Here is a 16,552-nt window from a genome sequence, read left to right on the forward strand (position 1 = left end):
AGCTAACCAATCTATCAGTCTTAAGCTTTTCTTCGCTTCAAGACAGTCATCTGGTTATTGGATAGATTGACTAGTTTGGGTCCTAATTTTATTCGGACTCTCAGATAATAAAAATATTCTCCAGTGTAACAGCATGTCCAAGATAAGCTTTAAAAACCTTCATTTCTCCTAAAAAAAACTAGCAATGCTCTGCGATAGTTTAGAAATTTTATATGTTTTAACTCGATATGTCGCATAACATGATTTACTCATGTTCATGGTTTCTCAACAGAAGTAAAAGCATTCTATTTTGCGTGTCATATGATTTAAAATTTTAATAACAAAACAACAAATAACAAAATGTGACAGCATATAACAAAATTTAATAACAAATAACAAAATTAAATTGGCTTTTCCGATCAAACGTAATGAAAGCGGGATGGTCATGTAACTTCTAACGTTTCGGATCGTGGTTGGAGCCTTGGAGGTCAAGATTTTTTATTGTTCATTTATTTTTGTATGCATTTGTGTTAACCGCTTTTTTACAAAAAATACTCGCTATATGTGTACCGCTATTTATTTATCGCCTTTTGCTTTTGCCCTTTTTACTTTTATATAAGCCATAGAATGTTTAGGTTAGACGAAAAATGGTAGATATGTTAGCAAAACTGATTTTATGCACAACTTTTGCACAATACTAAGGGGTGACAGCAAACTTCTGCAAGGTGACTTAAATGACTTCTTTATTAATTTTTTAGTACAGCTCTGAAGCCGCATGATCGTGGAAATTTTGGTCGATCCAATGCTGAAAACAGATGAGGTTATCTTATTGCCATTTAAATAAATCAAAGAATTTAAATTTGACGTATAATTACAAAGACAAAACATTTTTGTATGCTTTTAGGTTTGAAGAGTTCCATTTTTGAAAAATTGTTTTTTGGCCTATGCCGTCGAAAAATTTCTAGCTCAGCGAAATATATTAATCTTCATTAATTATTATTTTTCCAGATTTTTCAGAGTCTAATCCATACGGAAAAATCGATTACTTCTTTTTTACGAAAACTTTACATATTTTTTAAATATTCATGGTTTCAAAACATTGAAAAAGTTATTAAATCCTTAAATATATGTGTTATGGAATTCAAAATGTATTGAGGGCATAAATATGATTCTTTAATTTTTATATCTGAATATCATGCAAAACTGATCCAATCAGTAGCGTACCCACAAAGTGTGCGGTTTAGAGATCAACCCACCCATTTTTTTAATTTTACTTTTTTAGTGTGAAACACTCTGTTCTTAAGGCGAAGTAGGCCATCATTGAAATTTGTACGCGTCGTTGATGATTGATGCTAATTCGTCTCACGATTTCAAATTGAAGAAAATCAGTTAGTTTTGCACTAACACAGCTGGAAAAGTATCAGCATTCTTCATGCATGTAAGCGCGTACAGTGATACTTTTTCAGCAAATAAAAAGCATCAGAACTGAGTTTTATCACTTTGAAATTGAAAGCTGAAATGTCATCACGGCTGCCAAAACGAATAACAGGCTACTTAGCCTTAAATCTGATGAAGTGCAGAACGAACGCGTGGTCGGCTGTAAATATTTTAAATTCCTGTTGGATTCATAAAAGTTTGAATCAAGTTTTGTAAGAAAAATTCGTTTTATTCGGTTTGAATGGTCCCTAAGGCGGATCTTATAATTTAATCATTTTGTGAGGTGATGTTTGTGAGGCAAAGTAATCCTAACAGGGTAATAGACTTTATAAAAAGAGTTTTGCCCAGCTAAGGAAGTGTGATATATCATCCATACAAGTCTATCACATCTCAATTATGAAAGGATATTTGTAACCATCTGAAAACAATTGACTTCCTTCTTTTAAAGCTAACCAATCTATCAGTCTTAAGCTTTTCATCGCTTCAAGACAGTCATCTGGTTATTGGATAGATTGAAATATGGGCCATATAATATATGATATATTGTTACAAAATATATGATATATTGTTACAAAATTCTTAATATTAACTTAATAACAATTTAATTCTTAAATTTTGAAATCAGTTATTGAAAAACTCTACAAACAAGAAAACAATATGAAAAAAATAAATATAAAAATCTGTATGTAGAGTAAGGTGGGGCAAAAGTTCGACCTTAGTGGTATAATCAAAGTTTCCAGGAAAACAATAGCAGTTAAAACAAAACAAATACCATACAGTGAACCTTCAACATATGGGCTATAATTTTGCTGAACAAACTTGTGTCAAAAGATTTACCCATTTTCAGTTAGAACAGTTTCAAAATTGGTTGTCTTATTCGAACTTTTGCCCCACCGGTGGGGCAAGAGTTCGAATCTAGTGTGGGGCAAAAGTTCGCTGGCTAAAACACAAAATATCGATCCTTTTATGACAGGCATACTTTACACCAGCCGTAAATTTATGTTGGACGAAAAATACACACTAAATTTTCATCAAATAATTGCCCAAAACGGGGTTAATTGTAATATACTCAAAAATAGCAGTTTTTCACAAAACTAAGAGGAAATGTGAAATTTCGATGACAGTTTTCACACGATCAGACAAATTTAACTAAATTTGAAGATAATATGTGGATTTTAGGCAATTTGCAATTTTTTCCGCGATTTTATACGTGGGTCGAACTTTTGCCCCGCTGATTCGAACTTTTGCCCCACTATGGGCCAAACATTGTTTTCAAGCATTTATGCAAAAACTAATACACCTCAAAACAACCTTGATATGTCTAGAAACGCCCCTATATTAAATATTGAAAAAGATTTTATCTTCAATTGGTTCCATGCAACGAAAGTTTGACCAAAAATTACAATATTCACGTCAAAAAACAAAAAATAGCCATAACTTTTCCAAATCTCAATCGATTTTTATGATATTTGGATTAAAACTCTCTTACTTGAATAGCATTCGAACCACCATGGCATTTATAAGATTTGTTTTGAATTGAGCTAGAAATCTTAAAAAGAAACTCTTACCCCACTCGAACTTTTGCCCCACTTTACTCTAATATTTATTAAAAATTCTCATTCAAGTCACTACAAATCTTCTACAGTGGACAACAACAAATTCAATAGAGTAATTTGCCTATTATGTGGCATGAGTTTAGCTGTCCAAGAAAGTGCATTTTCATTACCCAGAATGTCATTCCAAGCTATAAATAAACCTAACGTGTAGGATATCTAGAATATAACGTAGGATGTCTTTCCCCATACAATCATTTTATTCCTCTTGAAATAAAATAAATAGAATAAATGAGCATATTTTCCATTCTAGGTTTGAGCAGCAAGACTTAAAATAAACCTGGGACACTTTTAACATTTTTATGTTGTGCAAAAAACTGCTTTTAAATTCCTAACAATTACTGGGTAATGGATTTCTTAGTGTTGGGATAGAGTTTAGCTTCTTTTTTTTTATTTAAGCTGCCAAAATAAAAAAAAAACCCTTTTTAAGTTACATTATTACAACTCTAATAACAAAATTAAAGAAACGTCGTTCAAACACAGTTGCCTTCATTTTTATTTCAATTTGCAATTACACCGCCCATTCTGACCAATACAGTTTAATCTTACCAACAGCGTTATCGCGTTTTGGTAGGTACTTTTCATTGAATCCTCTTTTCCCTTTGCTGTCTTATGTACCTACATACCTTCATAAAATTGCTTTTCTCCTTTTTCTTGTTGAAGGGCAAGCATAGCTGGGCGCAAGAGCACAAATCGGGCCCATCCCCATTTGCCATACAGTTTGCGTTAGTGGCATACTTCTTACTCTTTGCTCTCGTAAGAAACCCATCGAAAAGAAGACGATGATTCAATTGATCTGCCTGCATCCCCTTCTCTTAGGAGATGAATGGTTTCTGCTATGCTTGGAGCAAGTTTTCCATTTTGGCCTTCAACAATCTCGACCATAACCACAACGCAAGAACTCAAACCTTCCAATACGGTAGTTGGAAGATGCAACGTGAAGGATGTAATTATTGGGAAGCCAGCTTTCATTTTGATTGCAAAATGAATGGATTTTCTCTTTCTCGTCATGTAGTATTATACTACGTTTTGAGGAAGACTTCCATTTGCCTCGGGCAAACTTGTAGTGTTAAATCAGTGATCCTTTACAGAGAATTGGTAGAAAATGGTTCAGCTTTGTTGTTGTTGAAAAAATGGTTTTTCTAACCATAAAATCTTGTTTGCTTGTGATATACAGCAGTAAGATCGCCACTTTTTATAGAACTATAGGTTACTTTAAGACAAAGTGCCGGTGCCTGGATTCAATTCTAGATCATTTTTTTTTCTAATTTTACATTACAACCGAGGAAAAATCTGGATAGTAGAAGTTCACATTTATCATCTAAGAGCTATTTCTTTACCAAAGTTGTTATGATTGTACATTTATATACTGAGGCAACTTGAAATACACGATGAAACGCTAAGCACAGTAAAGTCGAGATAACAATTATGAGTCTCCATTGAATTTTTACTACTTATGATTTTTTGTCTAGTCGGCAAGTAACTCAAAGAACTAAACATGTTGCTACCAAATTATCCGCTTGTGACTTATGGGTAATGCATCAATGAATATTTGCTACGAACCGTAGCAACATATTTCTTTCCAATCGTCGGGCCGCATACAAAATGCTACCCTCGAAATCTGTGTGCGGTTATATATACATGTAAACACAAACCGCACCCAGGCCTTAACGATCTGGAACCACAGCATTCATGCCACTGGTAAATTTCGATATGATGGTAGCCGAATGATGGGACGATCACCAATATAAGAAGGTGAAGTGAGCCATTACCACCATACCGTAAGAGTCGTAATTCAACGCAGTTAAGAAATTAAACTTTTCCGAAGATCGTACGAAATGCATTTTTCATGTGATCGCGTCTGTAATTGTACTTACAATACAATCTGAAAATCGTTGTGCTACTAAAACAGCATTGTAAAACACACAGAAATTTATACGAACATAGAAATACCTCGTTTAATTGACTCAATAATCTAGCTTATTAGATCCAACCATACTAGATTATAAAAAAACAATCCTAATTTGTTGTTTAAATGTACACAGCCAATTCAGATTACCGACCCCAGTAAAATTTTACTGGGTTTTTTAACTACGGATTTTTCGGTAATTTTTACGATTACCGAAAAAATCCAGTAAACCAAACTATGTTTTGATTGATGGAAATTACTGACTTAGTCAGTAAAATTGTAGAGCGTTTGACTTAACCACGAATCAAAACAAAAAAACTACTTGAGTCGATTTTACACGAGTACAAAAACGTCGTAAGTAACTGAGTAAAACGGCTTATCATTTTGTCATAATTTTGAGGGAAATTATAGAAACTTCCTAGTTTTTGAACGCGAGCTGATTGTATGCAAAATTTAAGCGATGTACACGGCGAAAAAATGTTAAAAATATGATTCATTTTAAAACTGTTTAAGAAGACAGGTTGTGATTCTTCTTAATTAAATTTCTCAAAACCGTATGAAAGTTACTTACGTCGATTTGAAATAGTAATCGAGATTTCGTTAACAAATTCGCCAAAACACTTCGCGATCCTTTATCGTACAACACTGAAAAGTGTTTCGTAAACTAAAACAGTTTTCAATAATAATGCAAAGAGAGCTAAGATGAATGCAACATACCTAACTGAAACATCATTGTCAATTTGCCCTGTATAAAACGCTTTTCTCGAAAAAACAACATTGTTAATTGTTAATCAATTTGTTCAACATAGAAAACAACAATCAATCAAATTTAAACCAGTAAACTATGAAAAAACATACTTATCCGGTAAGTTAAGTCAGTTATACATATTTCTAATTATAACAACGGTAATAATTTTATATTAGTTGACAGCTTAGCCAACTTTTTGAACGTTTTTGTAGTTTTTTTTTTCAATGCTATTGTACAATGTTAATAAGAATTATATTGAAATTTTTAGTAAAAAACTTCTAATCCAGATTTCTTGAGATTTCTCCTAGGGATTTTTTTTTAATTGGTCCGGAGGTGCAGAATGGCCTCAGAAATCGATCTCTGTGCTTCTCGATATTTTCGCACCATTATTTCACAAGTTCTCAAAAAAACTCTAATATAATACTATAGTTCTTTACTGGGTGCCTGGGCATCAGGGAATAGAAGGAAATGAAAAAGCAGATGAGCTGGCCATCCATGGTAAATACCAACTGGAATAAAACTGTTGAAGCCCGCCAATCTAAAAAGTTTATAACACACACAACAAGTTTATAACAAATACACAAAAACTTCTCGCCCTGTCAAAAAAGACCTGTGTGCATACACAGGACTAATTACAGGACATTGTTTAGTTAAATATCATTTACGACTGATCAAAAGAATTGAAGATGATATTTGTCGCTTTTGTAGTGAGGAAACAGAAACCTCTGAACACCTTCTGTGTAACTGCGTTGCACTTTTTGCTGTGAGATTAAAGTATCTTGATCAAGGGTTTCTACAGCCCTCTGATATATGGTCCTTAGCTCCATTCAAAGTAGTTCGGTTTATACAACATATTATTCCCCATTTTGAAAATACCGAAATCATCAGTTGAGGATAACTAATCATAGTAATCTATCACCTTGAATACGGTTATACAATAAAATGGGTGGTGTATCACAATAGATCAAACAAATGGTCGCAGTGATTATACACCCAACACAGGAAAAAAATGTTGTAAAAAAATGAAGCAATTTGGTGCAGCTGTTTTGAGTAATGAGCATTCATATGTCTGATACCACGCTGGCGCTGCCCAAATAAGGATAAGGTACAGTGGGGGAAGTGTATCAGTGGGGTAAGTGGATCATTTATCCATATTGAGCATAAATACTTGAATACGTTGAATGTTTTCGCATCATTGCTTCGTTTTAGGTTATGTTCATACGCCCACACTGATACTAATGCAAAACTGGTACTACACGTACACTAACACAAGTAAAGTTGTTGGCTGCAAAAATCAATTAATTTTAAAATTGTTTTCCGTTAATCAAAAATCCATTGTATCTCTGGTTTAAAACAAATTCTATTAGTTTTTTCAACGCATGGTGAACATTTCAATTCTAATTGAATGAATCACAATGAAAATTAAGTGATTTTTATTAATAAATACAGAAATATTGGACATGGTACACTTACCCCCACTTTTTAAGGGGGTGGAGTAAGTGGATCAAGTATTATTATCATTTATTGGCAGACTGCTTACGATAATTTGAATAAGTTTGAATACTCGCAAATATTGTTTTGCTTTTACTTTTTCTCCTCATCAGCTTAAATTTGTCTAATTGAGTATAGGAAAATTGAATTAATCCACCTAAAATTTATGTTAATCTTTCTGGTATAAGAAAATATAAAAGAATGGATATTGCGAAATTCAAACAAAACTTTTCATGGTTTATTTAAGCATGGTTTAAGCTGAGTTGCAGAAGAGCAAAATATACAAATTTTCCAATTGAAAACATATTATCGTACCTTATTTGACCATATAAATTGTTCTAGACAGATGATACAAATACATTCATGAATAGAATAAGATGATTTCAGTTTGTCAAACAAAAATAATTGTAACTAATATTTTTAAACTACGAGTGTTTGTCGGAAACATCTTTAGGAATAATCCTACAATACTTCAGTATAACTTATGTGATTATGTAGAATATTTTTTTTCCAAATAATTCTAGCTACAATGTTTTTTTTTTGTTCGAATTTGTGTGAAATAATGTAAAAATATTTTAAATATTATTTTGATAAAATAAAGACGTTTTTTAATTTTTAAAACATAACATCACTAGCAGTAATAACAAGAACGAGAGCAATATCATTCTTAGTATACATAATTACACCATATATGTTGTGAGAATAGTTTTTTTTAGTGGTGATCCACTTACCCCACCATGGTGGGGCAAGTGGATCATTTGGCGCAAATTTTCAAGTCCCTAATACTCAATACATAAAAATCATAAAAATCTAAATAAATGACGATTTGAAGTATATTAGTCCCTCATTTGTTATCCACAGAAAAAAATTTGAATTACATTATTCACGTAAGCTGTACATAATAATGAAGTTGACTATTGAATTTTCTGTATCCACTTACCCCACGGTACCTTATTAAAAACTTCAACAAACATCATATCATAATTTTAATTCATAAAATAGAAGAGGGAATGAATTTAGTTCAATTTACCAATTTACAAAGAGCATGTAACAGAAATTGCAATTAAACTAAATCAAGGCGTTTCTCATGCGTCTTCATAAAAGGAGACCATACAATACTATAACACTTGAATATAGACCAACGTACAAGTTTTGATAAAAAATGAATCGTTGAATTTATTTGTTGGTTTGTGTATAACAGTGATGTAATTATCAATAATAGTGTGTTTTGGGTCTGAAATAACACCTTCCATATCATCGTCAACATAGATAAGAATATTTTAATGCTTAAGAATGTAGGAAGTATTGTTTATTTATAGTATTGAAAGAAGAGATCCTATATGTAAGCCTTGATGAACTCCTGAAATAACAAGGATAGAATTAGATTTATTACAATTATATCTCACTATTTGTTGCCGATTTGTTTAATACGACTGTATCCAATTTAATAGCATAGCATAGCATAGCATAGACTGACTGTACATGTCAATGGTTGCTACTCCGTGATTGATCGGAACTGGTAATAATTGCACTGCGATCCAAATGAATAAGGGATGGGAGTTTCCGCTTACTCTCGGAGTGCAATTTTAGCAGATCTAATATTATTGATCAATAACGACGCCGGCGAAGTCCTTACAGTCAGTTGGGATGGGGAAGGAATGTTAGGGTGTAATGATTGTTGCTTCTAGAGACCGAGAATACCTCTGCATCTCCACAATCATCACGGGAAGGGTGTTTATTAGTGGAATAGGAATATCTAGGAGTCACCTTTGGTCGGTGATGCAATCCATGGATAAGGAGGAAAAATACAACTTAAAGCTAGTTTTATTTTTGTCTCGAAAAGTTTTTGGTAAAAGATTCAAAATAAACGTCAAGATCCATAATGTCGAACCATGCAAAAAAGTTTTTATTAATGGCGAAAAGAGAAAAATATATGCAGATATTATAAATTATATGAGACTGAAATAATGCCGACACTTGTTGTGACGAACCGTACATAGTTTGTTTGAAAATTACATAAGTGTATTGCTGTGCATTTTTGTCTCAAGAAGAAAAGTCTTTGGTAGAAGTTTTAAAAAATACGTCAACATTCATAATGTCGAACAATTCAAAAGATATCTTAAGTAATATCAAAAATTTTATATGTATCTTAGAATTGTATAAAACAATCATAATGCCGACACTTGTAGTGACGAACCATACAAAGTTTGATTGAATATTACATAAAACTAACGCTTTCATGAGAAAATGTGTTATCATAAGCATGAAACAAGCTCACCAGTTGGTAATCCATCCTCGATTGAACACGAATATCTTTTCGCACTCACACAGCGCGAACAGCAAAACTTCTCGGTGCCCCGAAAACCAATCGTCTTGCTTGGGCTTTTCGAAGCACTGCCCAGAAAAATGCGCGAAACGAAAACCAAACTCCCGGCGTCCCGAAAACGAAGCGTCTTGCTTGGGCTTTCCAAAACACTGCCCAGCAAAACAATCGAAACAAAAGCAAACTCCCGGCGTCCCGAAAACGAAGCGTCTTGCTCGGGTTTTCGAAAACACTGCCCAGCAAAACACGCGAAACAAAAGCAAACTCCCGGCGTCTCGAAAACGAAGCGTCTTGCTCGGGCTTTCGAAAACACTGCCCAGCAAAACAATCGAAACAAAAACCAAACTCCCGGCGTCCCGAAAACCTCTGTCAAATGTTTTGCCTTCGCGCGTGCGTAAATTAACGGTTTTTTGTGTGTTCTGAACAGTTGGCATAATGTTGCATTGGTGATTAGTTTTTTTTAATAGATAATCAATCAAATTATAATGAAAATATTAGTCCAGGTTTCTCACAGATTCAGTGAAGGCCTCACAAGGGATGGGGCAATTGAAACACTTGTTTTGAAGCATATTTTGCTTCCCGACACCTTCCAACCAACTGCTTCATGACTGTCAGCGAAAAAATGTTCCTTAGTGCCGTGATTTGACCACTTACAATGAAACTTTTAACACCCATCAACATAATAACCGTGAAGATTGGTGAGCTAGCATCACAAAACCCAGGCAAGTTGCAAAACGTATCGTTTGCATTCGTGAGACACAATAGCAATAATAGTAGTAGAACGCTAGTGGCGCTATTGTCACAAAACTGAATTAACTTATTATTACCTTTAATTGTTACTTTTCATTAATTGATCGATCCCACGTAATAAAGGAGGATTTGTTTTGACCTTTGACACTTTGAGGCCCGGTATTCACGCTGTCACATCGCAGCAAACTAGATGTTGGTCACACGAACAGTAGCGACATTAGCATTCTTAGGTTAATGCTTCTACTTGAGACACACGTAAGGACAACATGCCCACTGGAAGCATTACCATGCAAGTGTCTTTAAGAAGCGTCCATAAAATTCAAACTTCAGCCAATGAAGCGTATCGAACAGCGGCCCAAATATTTTCTAATGTGAGTTTCATACCCGTAGTTATTCCTGAGATTGAACTAATTTTATTTCTCTTCTCACCTAAGTAAAAAAACAAAACAATCGATTTGACACTTTGTGTACCGTTGGATCGAGCCAATGGAAAATCAAGGCTACTGTGGTTGATTCATCATCATCACAGCCATTGTATGGGACAAACAGCGGCTCTAGCGTTCTATATCTAACATTTCTATTATCTTATCTCAATCATTCTATCCATCAGGCTCAGATCAAATCCTTCACAAGTCCCTAGAGGGGCACTGATTTTCTGCAGGTCTAAAAACTCCACGGCAACACCATAGATACTGAAGCTGTGAGGTATAACCGAGACCTCGTGATTTAGTAAAGCCTTCACTCGGTTTAATTCCCACATGAATTGAATAGCGTTTTCCCATGGCAGGATCGCGGAAGTGAAGAATGGCTCTCCAAATATGTGAGTTATATCGGCCGTTGCATCTGGGGTCAGATCATCTAAGCAGGATAAGATTTTAACGTTTTCCAATCGATTGTGCTCAACAAAACGTTCCATGCAATGTCTCGAAGTTTGATTAGTTTCCACGAGGATAACTTTCTTTGCACCCATCGCTCTTATGGACAGTCCCAAAAGGGAACCATCTCCCAGCACCAAAACGACTGAGTTTTTGTCCAGCACTTCTTCCAAATAGTTCAGTATTCGCTTATTTCGAGGACCATCGTTGAGTTGCCCTATCCGGGATCGTGAATACGCTATGTGCACCCCACAGGAACAATGACCAGGATCTAAACTCGAATCGTTCAAACCAAACCACCAGGAAAACTCATCGTGGAAGGCATCTAAGGCGATTTCTTCACCTTTGACCAAAGGCGTTTTCGAATGAGGTAGAAAGTAAATGGCTTGCATCCAATGATCTCGCCAAGGTATTAGATTTGGTTCTGGAATGGAATCGTTTTGCTTGTGAGTTTTGAGCTCTTCGAAATCTGGGTGAGCCCAAAAAGGAGCACACGACAAAAGGACTGTCCCTTCCAAATCCATTTTGAGATCCCACCACATAAAGACTGCTTGTGGGATGCCTGAGCTTTGGACCTTCAGGAGGTTTCTCGAGTGTCGTTTGAATTTCAGGGCTTCCCTGCTGGACCAATCGAACTCGAACACCGGAATTGGTTCCGATAGAGCGTTGAAGCTTTCCAAAGGTAATTGACTGAGTTGCACGTCGAATACCGCTGAAGAACCCCGGCAGTTTACCATTTCCTCTGGGACTCTCAGCAGCACATCGCCATCGGAGCTACATAACAGTTTCGGAGTCTGCCAACTCATTGCCAACGGACATTCTACAACTTGAGCATAAACGGTGGCCTTATCCGGAATCACCCGACAGCCTTCCTCCAGTAAAAATTGCAAGGCATGTCTGTACGTAGCAATAGCACCTTCCCCAATCAGCTCGGTATCGAACAGCTCCGTCACGAGGACATTTGCCTTACGCTCCATGTCCTTCCCAGCGCCCACCTCCAGTTCCGTAGATTTCTTCTTCACCAGACGAATCCTATCTCCCATGCCATTTGAGGCAATCACCCTCTCCGCGCAATCGGCCATCGGTCGGAATGCCTCACACGCCGTTACGCTATCCGCTCCGGCGCGAACGGCCATCATCGACAGCAGACCGCTTCCGGTTCCGATGTCCAGCACGTGAGCCTCCTTTCCCTCGCAGTGTAATCTTTCGATCGTCAACTGCAGAGCCCGGTCGTACTTTTGATTGCGCTCCCAATCGTGGCACATGTCGGCGAAAGCGCTTCGGGCGATTTCCTGCTGCCGGTCGAAGTCGTCGTCATCACCGCTCAGATAATCTTCCGAATCGGAATGCATCGTAAGGGATTTTAGCAAGTTTAACCGATTCCTTTTGCTTAGAGAAACACGTTTAATTTTTGTTCGAAACTCGCGCACTGCCAATACGACTGTATCCAATTTAATGACGATTTACCAAATCCTATTTTTTCTAAGTTCAAGGGTAACATGGAGAAGGAAATGCGGTCAAATGCCTTCCTGAAATCTATCTATATAGCCTATACATGAGGGCTGATCAACTTACGGCCGGCGACTCCATTTTGTGCAGCCCGCGATGAGTTTTAAAATCTTCTCATGTCTCTCCCGTTGACTGTTCTGCTTACTTGTTACTCACATACACCAATCAATTTCATGCTAATATTTCAGCTTAGTTAGTCTTTTCCTGTTACTCTTTATGTGAAGCTTGAATATCCATTAGAACTGTTCAACCTGCACGTGAATCTAGCTGCATTTGGAAATTGAAATTACAAAAACCCTATCTCATCACACTGTTTAACCGAGTAATCTTTGAAAAAAGTATGGTACTCCTAAGCTATTACTCTTGGTACTCTGTGAAATTTTAAATTATTCCAGTGCATCACGAAGTATCAACTACGATCATCGATGCTTATGCTTAAACACAGTCTGAGTAAGACGATGCCCACCAGTGCGTTCACAGATGCGTGCATAAAATCAGTAGCGTAGCTAGAGGGGTGCGGTAGGTGCGGTCCGCACCGGGCCCCGGGATCTTAGGGGCCCCGAAATCATGATGAAAACTTCTCATAGCAGTTTTATTATTTTTTGTAGATATTTTCAGCGGCTTTTCTCGGATGTGTTTTGCTCTATAACATGAACCGCTGAGGATGACCGAATCCATAAAATGATGAAACTGACGTAACATAATAAGTTTTAGCAAACAAATATGTATACTAGCATGGAGAATCAAGTTTGAAGGAGGCTTGAATTTTCAATATGTGAGGTGGGTGCGGTCCCACCGGGCCCCAAGTTCATAGGGGCCTCCAAATCGTGGTAAGAGTTTTTTTTTAAATTATCAAATTGAATTCTAAAAAACTAACACGTTAACCAGCAGATAAAAGCCCAGTTTGTAGGGGCCCCATGATCAATGGTATTAGAGATTGAGTGATTAGAGAAGCCTAGATAGCTATTCAAAATTCATTCGCAATAACTCAGTTTAATTTCGTAATTCATACGGATCTACATAAACGTGCGGGGCCTATAATCATATCTGAAACTGATTTGGAGGTACGTTACAGATCATATTCTCAAACAAGCCGTTTTTCATTTCAATTATAATTGAGATAATAAATCAGTACCATCTTCTGGACATGATTTGTATACAATCAAGGATATTAGCAGATCTCTTTTTAGAGGATTAAGTCCCAAACACAAAGTGAACGGCAGCACGGTACAACGGCAAAACGGCAAGCCCATTTTGATCTACACTCTACTTGTCAAATCCATGTTGAAACTGATTGAGTTGAAATTGATCAAAACATTGAAATGTCATTCAAGTCGGTGTTGCCGTTTTACCGTTCTTGCCGTAATGCCGTTGCATTGTGTTTGACCCTTAAGCCTCTATTTTAATACAAACTTTTTTATTTATTCTGCATTGAATCCTGCTTCAAATGGTTTCAGAGAGACTTTCAGAGACTACCCAAGTAACCACTAGCCTGCTAATTCGCTTTTTCGGTCTTTTGGGGCTATTATACGGCTGAAATGGAATATGTCAGCTGTATAATAGCACTATATTAGCACGCAGAGTGAATTATAGTGCTGTTTAGTTATTTAGCTTTTACGCGATTTTTCCACAGGTTCTTTAGAAATTTCTTTTCAGATTCCTCGAGGGAAAATTTCATAAATTCTTCTATTGATTTCTACAAAGTGCTTTTAAGATATACTTCTGGTATCTATTTCAGAAATTTCTTCATTGATTTCAACACCAAATCTCCCAAAAAATCTCCCAGCGTTGTTTCAAGGGATGGTTAGAGGAATTTCTTCGGAATTTGCTCCACGAAATTCTTGAGCACTACAATGCTTTTCTCAACTATTTGATTTCCCCAACTATAGGAGATATTCCAAAGTTTCCTACTAGAGTTCTTTCAAGAAAAAAATTATTCTACGGTCCCTAAAGAAATTGATTTGAGGATTTTACCAGGAAGATCTACGAGATTTCCTACGCCACATTTACGCTAGGAATTGCTACAAAAATTACTCCAGGGATTATCTGTGACGATATATGTAATACTCTATCTGGAATTCCTCTTCAAATTAACAAGGGATTCCTCATGAAGCTCCTTCAGAAATTTCTCTAAAGATTTCTCCAACATGTTATGCGAACTCACTCCTTTAGTTTTATCAAACAATTTGTCGTGTATTTTTCAAGCAAAATCTTTATGGCATCTTGATAAGTTCATCTGAGGTTGCTCACCAGCTAATATTGCAATATATATTCATTTTATTGCAATCATCTTAGCAATTTGAAAAAAAAATCTACGTAGTCCTCTAAGACTTCCTCAAGAGCCCAGGAGCTCATTCAGAGAAATTTGTGGGAGTTAATAATGGATTACTTTTAAACTTTATCATGTTTCATAATATGTTTCTTCAGGCTTTTCTTTTGAAATATCTCCAGGATTTTAAACAAATTTCACCAATATCAAAATAAATCCTTGATCTTTTTCTGAAGATATTCCTGAGAAAATGAGTGAGGAAATTATTTGAAGACATTTTCGGACAATTTTGAAGGAAATTCTAGAAAATCCTTTGAGAAAATACTTTTTGAAATCTTAAAGATGTTGTACACGGGAATATTGGTGAACGTATTGAGAGAACGATGGTTAAATCATTGGATAGGGGGAATTTTTTTCATGAAAATCATATGTACTCCAGGAATGAGTACATATGATTTTAATAAAAAATTTCTGGAAGGATATTTTTAGAGGAATTCATACTGGAATCTCTAAGGTAACTTATATTGTTGTACTCAAAAAAATCTACGTTAAATTCCTAAGATATCTCCTGTGGAAGTTTGTGAAAATCACAAATTAACTCCTGAAGAGATCATCCTCTAATTTATTTGAAGTAAATTTTGAGCGAATTTATTTATTTTTCCATCAAAAACTTCAAATCAATCGCGAATTAAAAACACAAAATTAGGAAAATGTAAAAATTTCCCTAGAATTCCCAATTTAAGCTATATATGAATCATTGCTTTCTAGAACTACTTCGCCAGCTAATATTTCCACTTTTCATGACAATTCACTAGAAGTCCTCTCGAGAGTTTTCAGTAAACTAATGAATTTTTGATCAAGAATTAAGCATGATTCACTGCTGACAAGTAATTTCTTGGCCTATCTTGATGCATGGGAAAATCCTGCAAGGTATCGATCAAGGAAGCGCTTTTTTCTGATCGCAGTACGCAGTTGAAAAGAAATGTCAGTTCAAACGGGAGTCGCTGTAGAAAATTTCTGCAAGGAATCGGCGAGAAATTTCTTTAGCGATTCCTGTTCAGCAGCAAATCAGGCTTTAAGAAAAGAAGAACTGTAGGGTCAATTATTGACATTTTTGCCATTAAACGACTACAACATCATTTTCAATATATCAACATAAATTCCATCACTTTAGTCACAATTCTACAAGCTATTTGGTCATCGTTTATTTCAATAATCGATTTTACATTAGCGCCTTACATTTAGACGGCGCTCACCTTTATTTTGAGGGGCCCCTAAATGGAACTCCACACCGGGCCCCAAAACTCCTAGCTACGCCACTGCATAAAATGAATACGCAAAGCGGTTCTATTTTAGCTATTCTTTCATTTCTGCACCGATCGTTAATATCAAGGTTGGTAAAGTACGACCCTGTTTCCGCACCGGTAGTTGCTATTCTTGCTTCTTGTTTATCATTATTGACAGCTACAGTGTTTGCACGACATAACGTGAAGTGCCCGCATTGTTTGGACGTTTAGACAAAAAAGTATCGCTAATGAATTCCTTTGGTTATTTCCACCAGGAATTCCACCGGAATTTTCTTCAGAAATACATCCGGTGATTTTTTCAAAAAAAAATCCTCCAGGTATGTCCCATGAACTCCTCTTAAG

The 16,552-nt window shown here is 35.9% G+C and overlaps 2 protein-coding genes across 3 annotated transcripts in view; both read right to left on the bottom strand.

Moving 5' to 3' along the window:
* Positions 1–16,552, bottom strand: part of LOC110677735 (LIM/homeobox protein Lhx5) — a 184,078-nt gene that overhangs the window by 55,551 nt on the left and 111,975 nt on the right. The gene's annotated exons all lie outside the window — the stretch shown is intronic.
* LOC5571748 (protein arginine N-methyltransferase 7-like) lies at positions 10,831–12,477 on the bottom strand. Its single transcript, XM_021855065.1, has one exon. The coding sequence runs from the start codon at positions 12,475–12,477 to the stop codon at positions 10,831–10,833; it is 1,647 nt and encodes a 548-aa protein (XP_021710757.1).

This window comes from Aedes aegypti, chromosome 3, assembly GCF_002204515.2.
Source record: "Aedes aegypti strain LVP_AGWG chromosome 3, AaegL5.0 Primary Assembly, whole genome shotgun sequence".
Lineage (NCBI taxonomy): Eukaryota > Metazoa > Arthropoda > Insecta > Diptera > Culicidae > Aedes > Aedes aegypti.

Bases quoted from the DNA above. Each gene is read 5' to 3' on its own strand.
- LOC5571748 (XM_021855065.1), bottom strand. From the start codon at position 12,477: ATGCATTCCGATTCGGAAGATTATCTGAGCGGTGATGACGACGACTTC.